We start from the raw sequence: 13,414 nt of genomic DNA on the forward strand, positions 1-13,414 counted from the left end.
TGAGAGCCAACGCTTTGCCCACTAGACTACATTGGCTCTCAGAAGCCTTCTGATATCTGTCTGTCCCTACCTGGAAAATAATGGCAGGCACAGCTGCTATTAGCTGGCTGATTATTCATGGTCTGCAGAAAGTCAGTTTATGATAGACACCTCTCCTTCTGAAAATTGTAAAAAGATCTCCAAGTCTCAATCTATCCTGTAGTTTAGATCAAGCTACAATAACTCATATGAAGTAGAGTTATACCAGATGCCGCTTTGCTTGGCTTCTCATGCAAATCATCAGTCAGCAGTATGTCCGTGAAATGAAAAACGTGCCTCAGAATATGCTTTCCTGATTAGAGCTCCTTAACAGGGAAATCTCAGAGTAACAGGCTCTCAGGCTCCCTGTTATAAATGGGAATTATAATTGTGCAGGAGACCTCGAGCCACGCAGCAGTTTCCATGCATCAGGAAGCTTCCAGAGCAGCTCAGAACTGTAATGTCTTGGCAATAATTAAGCACAGATTCTCTGGAGTCAAAAATCAAAGGGTTCTGCCACTTGATCCATAAATATAAAAAGCCTGCAACAGTTACACAGGCACAGGCTTGTATTTCAGGCAATGTGAGCCCAGAATTGTCATACACAGATCATAGCTGTCAACCTTCCCCTTTTTCTGCAGTGGGAAACAGCACTGGAATAAGGGAATTTCCCGCAAAAAGGGGGGAAGTTGACAGCTATGACACAGATGTTGGCATGTTTATTTCTTCAGGTGGAGGAAATTTCTGGAGACAGGTAGAGAGGTGTAAAGTTTAAGGAATGTGTGCATTTTCTGCCAAAAAAGAAGAAGTTTCCAGTTATGATTTAGTTGAGATTCCCTTGGGGTCCCTTCCAACTCTACAATTCTATGATTCTATCAGTTGCACTCATATCAATGGGACTTCCTTATGTACAACTGTCACAGGACTGGGAATAACAGACTCCATGGCATTGCTACTGAGCCTGTTCTGTCTGTAGCGATTGTGAACACGTACAAGCCAGGCTGTTGGGGTGGAACAGCCCAGGGGTCTCTGCTGAAGCAGAAGCTTTGCTACAAGTTTCCTCCTTCCCTACTATAACTTGTTCACGTGCTGGCATTATTGTGCTAAGTGACTTCCCGTTCTACATCACTAGCTACTGACTACTGACATGGGGGCCGGGGACACTGGAGTACAATGGCATCAGGAACATTAAGTGAACATGGGAAAGTGAAACTTGACCATAGTCTGCCATGTTCCACAGCTGACCCATGTTTCCTCTTGGATAAGGGCATACCGTATATATTGATGCAGAAAGCTGCTACCAAGAGCCTCACCTTAACTTACGGTAGGACCAACCCTAGGGACCACATTAGGTCTCTTCAGATAACTGTTACTAGGCAAAACTGTGCAAGTCCCTTCCAATCAAATGTTCCTCTGTTTTATAACTTGATGGAGATCACACCTAAGTGCTTGTGATGCATTTTAATAGGAAAAAGAAAAAGGCTGTGACAATAAGCAAAGAGTCATACAGAATTACTGTTCAGATTTTTGCTGAACAGTAATTACATTTTTAGGATGTGGACTGGTTATTTCACCAAAAGAAGCTAAAACCATATTCAATGAGGAAAACCAATGATTCACCGTATCTAGTCTATTGTTCCTGACAATAGTAGCTATTATAAAGGACACACAACACTTAAACAGTGAGTCATCCTGGCTTTCCTCTAAAGGCAGGCTTGTAAGGGTAAAGGAGAGGAATCCAGATAATTAAGGTAGTGGGGGTGGAGACGACCAAAGAAACATTTCTTTTGTAAAAATTAAGAGCTCAGATCATTGTTCTTTATGATCTCATTGAGCTCCGGGCTTTGCTTTTGACCAGTGTACATGACACTTACGTAACTGGCATTCCAATGGCTGTGTGATTGTTATTTCACAGCTGAACAGAGGCATTTGGGAAACCTGATAGGTAATTTCCAACATAGTCCTGCAGGACAGCTGAGAAGCAATTATCATTCTGTCTGGTAAATCAATTAGGAAAGGAGAGATGTAGCACTTTTCTCTTGTTCTTGCTAACTATTACTTCTTTACTCCTACTTTGAGAACCAAGGAGGAAAGTGTGTCAGCCACAACACTGCAGCAAATGCTGGTTGGGGGTTGTAGTCCAGCAACAGCTGGAAGGCACCAAGTTGGTGAAAGCTTCTCTGGGTGATGCTAGTCACAATCCTATTATCTGTTCTGTCAACGTCACAAATGCTCACAATCCCCTCTCTTTAATTTTTTAAAAGTAAATATGTATTTACAATCCATCTGATATACATGTACATTTGCATAAGACAATAGCCAAGTGTAAAAACAAACACAAAATCTCTGTTACATAATCAGAAAGGCCATACATATAACAATGTTCCCACTAATGCATATGGGTCTGCATTATCTTGAACCTCATTCCAGTAAATGAAAACACTCCACTGTCTCCAGAAAAGGATTATTGGATTGTCTGCCTCCTCTAACTCTTACCATATTCAGTAACTCAGCCATGCAAACAATATTCCATATCTTAATGAACCATTCTTCCAAAGTTGGTGTTCTCATTTTCTTCCACTTACAGCAAATAATTATTCTGGCAGCAATTAGTAAATGTTGAACTAATTATCTATCCACTGCTAACAGTATATCTTTGTTGTAACCAAATAAGGTAATTAAAGGGCCCATCAGCATTCTATATCCAGTTATTATTTCAATTACACTCATTATATTGACCCAGAATGTCCTAATCTTTGGACAAACCCTAAAAAATGTAATGTTTCCCAACATTAATTGCCTTGCATCTCCAATTTGCGTTACTAGCTATACCATAAATGGGACTGAGACATAACAATGTTAAATACCAACAGGACAAGAATGTAGAACAGCTCACACTAAGGTCAGATCCACACCGTATGTTTAAAGCACATCCAACACACATTTAGATCACATGACTTCTCCCAAATAATCATGGGAACTGTAATTCCTCACAGATACAATTTGTAGTACCCTTAGCAAACTGCAGTTCCTGTGATTCTTTGGGACAAGTCATGTGCTTTGTAAGTGTGCTGGATGTGTTTTATGTATATGGTGTCCACCTGCCCCTTAAACACCTTGCTGGTGGAACATTTTTTAATAATAATACTAAAAAAGCCAAACAGGCAGTATTAGATTATTGCAATATTTATTTATTTTTTAGAGGGGGGATGCTTGTAAGATGTTCCTCAATTTCAGACTATGGAATGCCCATTCTGAGAGATGCTTTAATACTTCTCACTATGTTGAGCTCTTCAGCGGATAAAGACGCCAAAATTAATTAGCCTAATGAGCAAATGAATACAATTATGGCCATCTTATATGAAAATTAAATTGAACAGATGCCTGTAGTAAAACTCAGGAGGCAAAAAAAATAACTCAGAGGGGAGAGGTGGAAGTGATGTCTTCAATTCTTAAACGGCTTATTCTAACCATCTCTTTCCAGTTCTTTTGGACAATGAATTCCATGGAATAGCTGGGATTGTGTATGAAAGCCAAAGTTTAAAACTCAACCATTAACGTGCACAAAATCCAATTACAAGATAAGGTGAATGAAGATTCACTGATATGCTCAGTCTGCATTGATCAGTTTCTGGGGCCAATTCAAAATGTTGGTTTTGACCTATATAGCCTTAAATGGCTCAGGACCACATTACCACAAGGGCCATCTCTCCCCATATGAACCGATCCAGACCCTGCACTCATCATCTGATATATATATATCTGCATCACCTAAATATATCTGCTCATCCCTGGATTTTCTTCAAGGAATGTTGAAGAATGGTTACACCACTTCCTGCTGCCTCCTAATATTACGGAGGACTTATCTCATATTTTTCTCTCTTCTCCTTTTCATTGAAAACCCCTATATTATTCAAACCAATATTAGCAGCAGTATTATCCTGTGGAATGTTAAAAATGCAAAATTAGTTGCTACAAACATCATGAGATATAATCAAACAGTAATTTAGGTAGCACTGAGCCAATGGTTAAGGAATTCTGACGAAAGTCTACATGCACACTGGAAGACTGAGCGACAATGAATAGTATTTCCATTACTAGAATGAATGTCGCTTCTTAAAATAAACTGGAAGGCAGATAGGAAAATAACATGTGAATTGCTATTATTTCTGCACTGAAGAGGTGTTAATACCTGGAATTTTTTCCTTTAACATCTCTTAACATTTGTGTACAATTTATGAGGCTAATAAATCAGGTAACTTAAATAATTGGCTAGATTTGAAGCATATGTCTTGTGTTGGGAGGTTTTATTAATGAGGAATTACCAATGCTCCCTGGCTCATTAAGCAGCCATATTGTGAACTCTATTTCCCAAGGTTCCTTGGCTGGAATGGTCAGTTTTGAGTATACCCAGAAGAATTCTAGAGAGTCCATATCTTGAGACTGAGGCAACCATCCCTGCTAAAGCCCCAAAGGGGATGGACTAGGAATCTGTTCTAAATAGAGTTATATATGAAATTATTTGCATTGTTGTACATGTCTATTTATGTGCTGGTTACTTTAGGAAACCTGAAGTGTATATGTGTATGATATTATTATTATTATTATTATTATTATTATTATTATTATTATTATTATCATCATCATCATCATCGTCATCATCATCATCATCATTAACCCGCCCATCTGGCTGGGTTTCCCCAGCCACTCTGGGCGGCTTCCAACTGAATATTAAAAACACAATACAGCATTAAACATTAAAAACTTCCCTAAACAGGGTTGTCTTCAGATGTCTTTTAAAAGTAAGATAGTTGCTTATTTCCTTCACATCTGATGGGAGGGCGTTCCAAAGGGCGGGCGCCAGCACCGAGAAGGCCCTCTGCCTGGTTCTCTGTAACCTCACTTCTCGCAGTGAGGGAACCGCCAGAAGGCCCTTGGCGCTGGACCTCAGTGTCCAGGCTGAACGATGGAGGTGGAGATGGTCCTTCAGGTAGACAGGACCAAGGCCGTTTAGGGCTTTAAAGGTCAGCACCAACACTTTGAATTGTGCATTGAATAATGCATATAATACATGAGGATTCTTAGTAATTTTAGCAGAACTAGTAAAAAATGAGTAGCTTTATGCTGAGGTGAATCATAATTAGAATTAGGGTGGTGGAACAGTGTTGATAAGCTTCATATGGATATTTTTTTAGAAAAAACTATCCCTACCATAGTGTGACCAGATGCAAAAGAAGACAAGGTTCCTGCACAGTTAATAGTTGTATAGAAAATTGTGTGTGTGTGTGAAATTATACATGGTACGTGAAAAGTGGATAAAGAAAACTTTTTCTTTTTTTCTCATAACACTAAAACTTGAGGACATCCAGTTAAGCTGAATGCTAGGAGAACAGACAAAAGAAATTACTTCTTCATACTGTTTTCTTGTGTTCTTAGATTTGAGAATTTCAATGGGTGCATAAGAAATATATATACCTGCTCAACAGAACTATTAAAGGTGCAGGAGTTCTGTCATCTTTTCCATCGCCAACCACTACCCTTCTATCACTTGACAGAGTGAGTTTGCAAAAAGGTGAGGAATTAGCAGCAAGGAATGCTGTCAGGAAGCAATGGGAAAGTCATTACAACAATCTGAATCTTGGGGTGCCTGGGTTTGTGGATCCCGAGAAAACATGCTGAAAGCATGTGGACACAAAAGAGATTGTAGTCTATAATATGAAACAGGAGCTGGTGTGATTTGATTTCAGAACACTGAGCAGGTCAAAATGACTGATGAGTACTCAGCCCAAGAAATTTAAAAAGAAAAGATTCCCCGTAGATGTGACAGGACAAAACTGTAGCTATGGCAATGCGCCTGCCTGAAGATACCTGGCAGAAAAATAAACATCAGTTCAGTCCTGAACCTGGTGACCTGACAACAGATGGAAAAAATAATAGTAAAAATACTAACGGCAAAATACACATTCAGATGGATATATAGCAGGTGACAAAAAATGGCACTTTGAAAAAGATCAAATGTAATAGTTCCAAAGATTTCCCCTTACACAGCTCTGATGCTGCCATTTAGTTATCTACTATGGCAATCTGTCTCTGACAACACACAAGAGATAAAGGCAGCTGTTCCCTTCCCACAAAGTGAATCAACATGATGATTACTTTAGTTTTTTTAAAAAAAAATATAACAAATGACCCTGGATTCTCTCTTGAAAAGCCTGCAGGAGCACAGAGGAAACATCACCCTGGTTGCTAAGCATTCCAAGCAAACTCTTAAGAGTTTTTTCTATCTGCCTCATGCTCTTTGCATATCCTTATTAGTGACTTTGAACTCTTGGCTTTTTGTATACGGTTCAAACCCCAGCTGTGAACGCTAAAATTTGCTAAACTTAAGTGGTAGCAAATAGAACCAAGGGCTGAAAGGAAGCAACAGAAGCCGAGTTCAGCTCTTGTACTTCTGATACTCCATGAAGCCTCTAGTCTTTTGTGCAAACTATAAGCTAGAAAACAATTGCAGCCTTGGGTTGTATCCAACTAAGATATGTTGAAAAGTAGACCCCTTGACATTAATGAACATAAGTGATGTCCATTTATTTCAAAGGGTCCACTATGGGTAGGAGTACCCTGTTCTTAATGGAGTCATACTGGGTTCAAACTAACATGAGGCCAAGTTGAAAAGTTATTTGCAGAGCCAAATTCCAGAAGAGGAATAATTAGGATTATAAATAAATAAATAAAGAAGTAGACACATTGTCTGAAGAAATTGGAACACATGCTCTATAATTATATCTTCAGACCATATTACAGGTAAGGCTTAAAATGGCAGATGCTTAAGTCGGTCTATACTCAATAGTATAAATGTGAAGTCGACATTACTCTATTCTCTGAATTTCTGTCCCCACAGAGGTTTATGTGGCAACTGCATTGTATCATTTTGGTCACATGCTGAAGATGAACCTCTTGACCCCAGCCTTTCACACACACACACACACACACACACACACACAATTGTAAATTGTTTTCATTGATTTTTAATATTGAATTTTTAATCCTGTAACCCACCCTCTGATCTTACGGTGAAATCCAGTAAATAATAATATAAACAACAAGATAACAGAAATGCAAAAGAGAAATCAAATGTTAACAACATTCACATGCAGAACTGTGTAAACAATGAACCAATGTGCTTTTAATGTGCCTTTTAATGGCCCACATGAAACCTACCTTACAAATATTCCTATACTTAGAAGTACCTCCCATTCACAACAATGAAGCTTACTCACAAGTAAACTGGTAGAAGATCTGCAGCATTAGCAACAAATTAGTTTGTAGGCTATAAGCAACTGGGTGCAAGTTAAAAGCTCACGCCAAAAGAAGAAGAAGAAAACAAGAATCTGATTTGCCCAAGCATTTCATGTTCTTGATATGGAGCTGGAATTCTCACCTGCACGAGCAGAGCTTTTTCATTTTCATTATTTTTTTTTTTTACTGTACTTAGCTACCTGTTCAAAAATAGCTTCCTTACCTTTCTCTTATTAGTAGGACTGACGTAAAGGTAACTCAGCACTGTTTTCAGTCCCACCTTGTCGTTTAGTTTTTCATAAGTAGTCCCATAATCTGTGGACCTGGAATAAAGATAAAATGCATTTAGTTACTCTTTAGGACTTTGGAAAAACTCCTGATCCATAAATGGGATGTTTGGCATCCAGCTTCAAATGGGTGCGTTGTCAACAAGTTTGCCGCTGAAATTTTCTTTAATCAGTTACTCGTTTTCATGTATCTAAGCATAATGATAGCTAGTATCAAGACAAGCTATTTATTTATATTGCTGAAAAGATACATTATTGTATTAGTTTGAATTTTCCTTTGAATACTTAGACTGGTTAGGTCACTAGGCAGATCCTGTACAGTGAGTTTTCTTTGCGTAAACCAACTGATAAATGATAAGCCGATTCTGAATCTGCTTTAAAGATTGGAAGCACATCGCTTCGCCCAAAGAATACTGGGAACTGTAGTTTGTTAAGGGTGCTGCAGCTTTGTAAGGGGGTAAACTACAGTTCCCATGATTGTTTTTAGTAAACGACATGCTTAAAATGTATAGTATCTATGCAGCCTCAATGTAGTCTTTGGACTGCAAACAGAAAAACCTGAGTATAGGCTCATCCATTATCCATGGTTGTGATGTCACTCAAGCAGGCTGTTTCCTCTCCCCCATATTCCCAATTTAGCAAGTGTCATAGGCACTTCAAGCAAGCCCCATACTACATGATGCTATGATTCACGGTCTCTTTCCTGACACAAAAGGGGGAGGGTTGTATGAATCTCATCAGTGCACAAGTAAGCCTCCATGTGGAATATCTCATGTGTTCTTTGGGGAAATGGGGTCAGCTGCCCTCTTCTCCATTGCACATGGGAGACGGAACCAAGTCATATATTACCGGTAACTGGGTTTAAGATTTGGGGCTGTTATTACAGACATCTTCTCACAGAAAAGTAGCCATTTTTACTGTCTTTGCTTTCCATACGATATCAGATTTTATTGGAAGTCACTTTCGATAAAGTCCTCACTTTTAAAAGTATGTCGTGATAAAATTGTTTGAATAATAACATGAGACTCACTACACACACAGCCATGCTCACTCACAGACACCTTCAGACAGCACATTCATAAAGAGCACTTAAAACAAATATAGGATATGCATCAAAGTTGAGATCGTGAAGCAAAGGGAAAAATGAAGTCAGAGGTAGAGATAAATCTGAAGGCCAAAAGTGGCAGACACTAAAATTATCCACACAGACTGGTCAAATTGGTATCTCTAGTATATTAAGATTAAAGTAGCTGCCTCAGTGCCAGGCTCCCCCCCCCCCTTTCTGGGAAGAGAGGTATTGGTTCCTATGCTAGCAAAGCCTGAAAGATACAACAGATGCTCTGGAGGTGGCATTCCCTGTTTAAAGGTAAAGGGACCCCTGACCATTAGGTCCAGTCGTGGCCGACTCTGGCGTTGTGGTGCTCATCTCGCATTACTGGTGAGGGAGCCGGCGTACAGCTTCCAGGTCATGTGGACAGCATGACTAAGCCACTTCTGGTGAACCAGAGCAACGCATGGAAACACCGTTTACCTTCCTGCTGGAGTGGTACCTATTTATCTACTTGCACTTTGACGTGCTTTCGAACTGCTAGGTGGGCAGGAGCTGGGACCGAACAACGGGAGCTCACCTCATTGTGGGGATTCAAACCGCCAGCCTTCTGATCAGCAAGCCCTAGGCTCTGTGGTTTAACCCACAGCGCCACCTACGTCCTATTCCCCGTTTGCAAGTGTAGATTGTATCTCCAATAGCTTCCTCCTTTATACCTTACCTCTTTTCCATCCTTCTTCTTTGAGAATACATAAAGAGGATAAGTTTGCACTTGTAAATAAATAAACCAATAAAGCTGTAAATGTTGCAAATGCATCTTGAGGAACATATGTTCTCAATATTCTACAGTGGAGGTTGGTCCATTAAGGGGGTCCATTGGGGTACTGCTAATAATGGGCAAATCTGTCAATTTCAGCATCTCACTATTTCAGTGTTAAGTTCAGTTCTTCAAATTTCCACAATCACTTGATTAAAAAAAAATACTTTTGAAAATTTGTCAACATCTTACTGTGAATACATACATTTTTGCAAGGCAATTTATCCTAATATAAAGGGGTTTTGTATCTTAAAAAGGTAAAGGGACCCCTGACCGTTAGGTCCAGTCACGGACGACTCTGGGGTTGCAGCGCTCATCTCGATCTCACTTTACTGGCCGAAGGAACTGACGTACAGCTTCTGGGTCATGTGGCCAACATGACTAAGTCACTTCTGGTGAACCAGAGCAGCGCACAGAAATGCCGTTTACCTTCCCGCCGGAGTGGTACCTATTTATCTACTTGCAGTTTGACATGCTTTCGAACTGCTAGGTTGGCAACGGGAGCTCACCCCATCGCAGGGATTCGAACCACCGACCTTCTGATTGGCAAGCCCTGGGCTCTGTGGTTTAGACCACAGTGCTACCCACGTACCATATATGCACTTATACGAACACTTCACCCTAGTATATGCATTTTGGTACACATTACTTGTCTGGAGAACTTCAATGGAAGATGGTTGTGTCTGTGATCGCATATTGTTTCGGAAGTGCAATTTTTGTTACAAGCGAACTAATTTAAAAGTGAGTCAAACTTCTTCACCATCCTTAGGCATGGCACCATCAACCTCATTCTGCCCTTGGGCAGCCCCCAACTTCCTGCCTTCTTTCTTACAACCAGTCCAAGGAATGGCACTGAAAGTGAGCTTCCTCTTCCTTTGTCTCAGTTTTACCATTGAAGAATGAAAGCAGAGAGGAAGATGAAGATGAGGACAAAGACAAGGATAATTTGTCTCTGACTTTCTTTGGCTCTGGCACCATTTACTGTTGGCTTCTCTGCCTTCCGTCCTACCAGTCCCAATGGGCACAAGCCACCATCACTCTTTTTGTTATCCAATATGGCAGGAAGCAAGAGGAATTATTGCACCAGAATTCCTGCATCACAAATGCCCCCCCCCTTTTTTGATAGGCACTGCCATCACAGATGTGTCTGTCAGCCATTAACAACAATTGCCCAGTTTGCTCATTATGTTGATATATGACTGCATGTTTCGGGAAGATCTGAGAGTGAACAAAAAGTGTAGCATCTGAAAAGGAAAGATTCTGGAAAATCTGTCATGGTTGATTTATAGACAGATCACAGACTTCTGCTAGCTGAATTGTGGTTCAATATCTCTGTAATGTGGTTTCTTAAAACCACTATACATCTGGATATTTGTTGGCATACTGTTTCTTCACTATTTTCTGCCCCCATTTCTATGAGTTCCCAGATGACTCTACATTTCAATGGTCAGGGATGATAGGAACAGTAGACCAAAACATCTGGAGGGTACCTGGTTAGCTACCCCTGCCATATTTGTTTCACCACCCTTGTTGCACTGTAGCAGACAGCAAGCATTAATGTTAATGTTAATTTCTTGCTGCATTAGGAACACATAATTTAGGTACACATTGCTTGTTCAGGGAAAAGAAAAAAAGTTACGCCCACTCTTCTAAGTCAGATTACAAGGTCAATTGATCGTGGGATCCATAAGATGGGAGGTATAAATCAATACCACTGACCAGCTCAGTGCTATCACATCCTTTGCCAATTTCTGCAATTGGCTTTTAATCTTAAGAGGGGCCAAGACAACTTGAGAAACCACAGATTTAAGAGCATTTGGTCAAGATCCAAAGCTCCTTCCTATCTATCTTGGTACCAAGAGCAGGCTTATTGCTGACAAGTGACCTCCTCTTAAAGCAGGTCTTGGAATTAGAGTTCCCTGGTGTATATAGCTGAATGCTGGTAATGTTGGAGCAATTAAATGCACAGCAGGAGACACCCAGTGCTTGCAGATTCTGTTGTGATATTATGACATGACGAGCTGCGAACGCTGCAGCAAGGTCACAAGACTCAAGAGTCATGTTTCCTCTCTGTGGGAATTACACTGGACATACCAGCTCCCACACATGTGATGTCATTGTAATTACTGTTGTATTTCTTTCCTTTCTGTTTTTGCATCAGGAGATGCAAGACGCATTAAGACACAGCTCTGAATTATGAGCTGCTACGCAGAGACATTCTGCTCTAATTCTACAATAAAGTAGATCTTAGCCAAATGGCTTCGTGTATGTTGTTTTCAAGCTGGGAACAACTGCATATTACATTGTGCCCCTGGACTCTAGGAGCCAGAGGGCACGGAAGCTTCGTCCGTCTTGGGGGTCAGTCTCTCAACTTGCCCCCGCGGGAAGTTTTCATAACATTGGTAGCAGTTGGCTGGTTTCCGAACATCGGACCTCTGATTGACTTCTGCCTGATGTTTATCTGCCGGCAAAGAAAGCAGCCTTAAACTGTGTGCTTCGTTCCGGGGGAGTTATTTCGTGCTGAAGACGGCCGTTTCCCGCTGTGAGAAGAAGACGCGTTAATTGGACTGTGAGTAGCCGGACTGATTTACGAGGCAATAAACCTCAGAAGGCTAGGTTTGTTTGCTTAAATTGCTTTCTGAAGACAGAGAGTGAAAAGCCTGCTTTTTCGCCAATATGGCAAAGGATAGCAAGCAGAGCAGCAGCTCCCTTTGTCCACTTCTCACTGATGAAAATTATCAGACATGGCGTATTAAAATGGAAGCTGTGCTTACCAGGCAGAATTTGCTTGATGTGGTCACTAATGCCCCTCCACTGCTCCCTGGCCCTCGATGGCTGAACAGGGATAATCAGGCGAAGGCGACCATTGTTTTGCATCTTGACCAATCTCAGTTAATACACGTCAGAGATTTGGTCCACGCTAATGATTATTGGGTTGTTTTGCAAAATGAACATTTAAGGATTGCGGCAGGAAGTTCCATGCTGCATTTCCAACGTCTCACCAACCTAAGGTTAAAGGAGGGAGACAATTTGCGTTCGCATCTTAACCATATGAAAGAATTAAGAAGTGAACTCGCACAACGCAACGTTCAATTGAACGAAGATGTGTTTTGTTTCATGGTTTTGAATAGCCTCCATGCCGGTTATAGTGCTATTGCATCACAGCTAGGTGCCCAGGATGCTCAAAACTTAACCGTTGCCAGAGTCTTCTCAACTTTGCTAAATGAGCAAGATCGTTGTGCTGCTCAAAATGAGGCTAATGGAAGGGGGAGTGAAGCAAGAGCGTCCTCAACCCCACCTAGTGGTCCAACTGAGCATGTGCAAGCTCTTAAAGTCATACGCTGCACAAACTGTGGAATGAGAGGACACAGTTTCCAGACCTGCAGAAAGCCCAAGAAAGGATCTACCCAACAAGCAGGTGGATCTACAGGCAAGGCGCAAGCCAAAGTCTCCAAAGGGCGCACAGTTGCATTGCTTACACAAGGCGTGCAGGAGCAGGATGACATTGACATTGACCTGGCTTTTGTTATTGACTCAGCTGCCAGTCACCACATGACCGCAAACAAGCGTTTATTTAAGACTTTTAAGAGGCTGGACTCCACCGTGTCGCAGGTGAGTGGAACACACCTGAAATCGACTGGAGTTGGAACTGTTTATCTTCAGAGTCTCCAGCTATCTATAAGCAACGTTCTCTATGTGCCAGAAATTGCCTACAACCTGCTAAGTGTACCGCAGCTTACCGAGAAGGACTGCGAGCTCAGGCTGCGCAAAGGACTGTGCACAATTTATAAGGATGGAGAAGTTATCCTTACAGCTCAGAAGAACAAAGATGGACTGTTTTTACTGTCTTTTGATTCAAATGACTGTTGTTATGATGTTGTTGACTCTTATTTTGCAGGTGCTGCTAAGTCCAAGGAGACTACCAAACAGCCACGCAGAGAAAAGGTC

At 41.0% G+C, this 13,414-nt stretch overlaps 1 protein-coding gene across 2 annotated transcripts in view; it reads right to left on the minus strand.

The window, feature by feature from the left end:
* The window catches only part of SORCS3 (sortilin related VPS10 domain containing receptor 3), a 410,921-nt gene that overhangs the window by 206,293 nt on the left and 191,214 nt on the right, over positions 1-13,414 (minus strand). For both annotated transcript variants that reach the window (XM_033149721.1, XM_033149722.1), the window contains exon 3: positions 7,538-7,637. In XM_033149721.1, the coding sequence (XP_033005612.1) occupies positions 7,538-7,637 (100 nt within the window). The remainder of the gene's footprint in view (positions 1-7,537; positions 7,638-13,414) is intronic.

This window comes from Lacerta agilis, chromosome 5 (genome assembly GCF_009819535.1).
Source record: "Lacerta agilis isolate rLacAgi1 chromosome 5, rLacAgi1.pri, whole genome shotgun sequence".
Lineage (NCBI taxonomy): Eukaryota > Metazoa > Chordata > Lepidosauria > Squamata > Lacertidae > Lacerta > Lacerta agilis.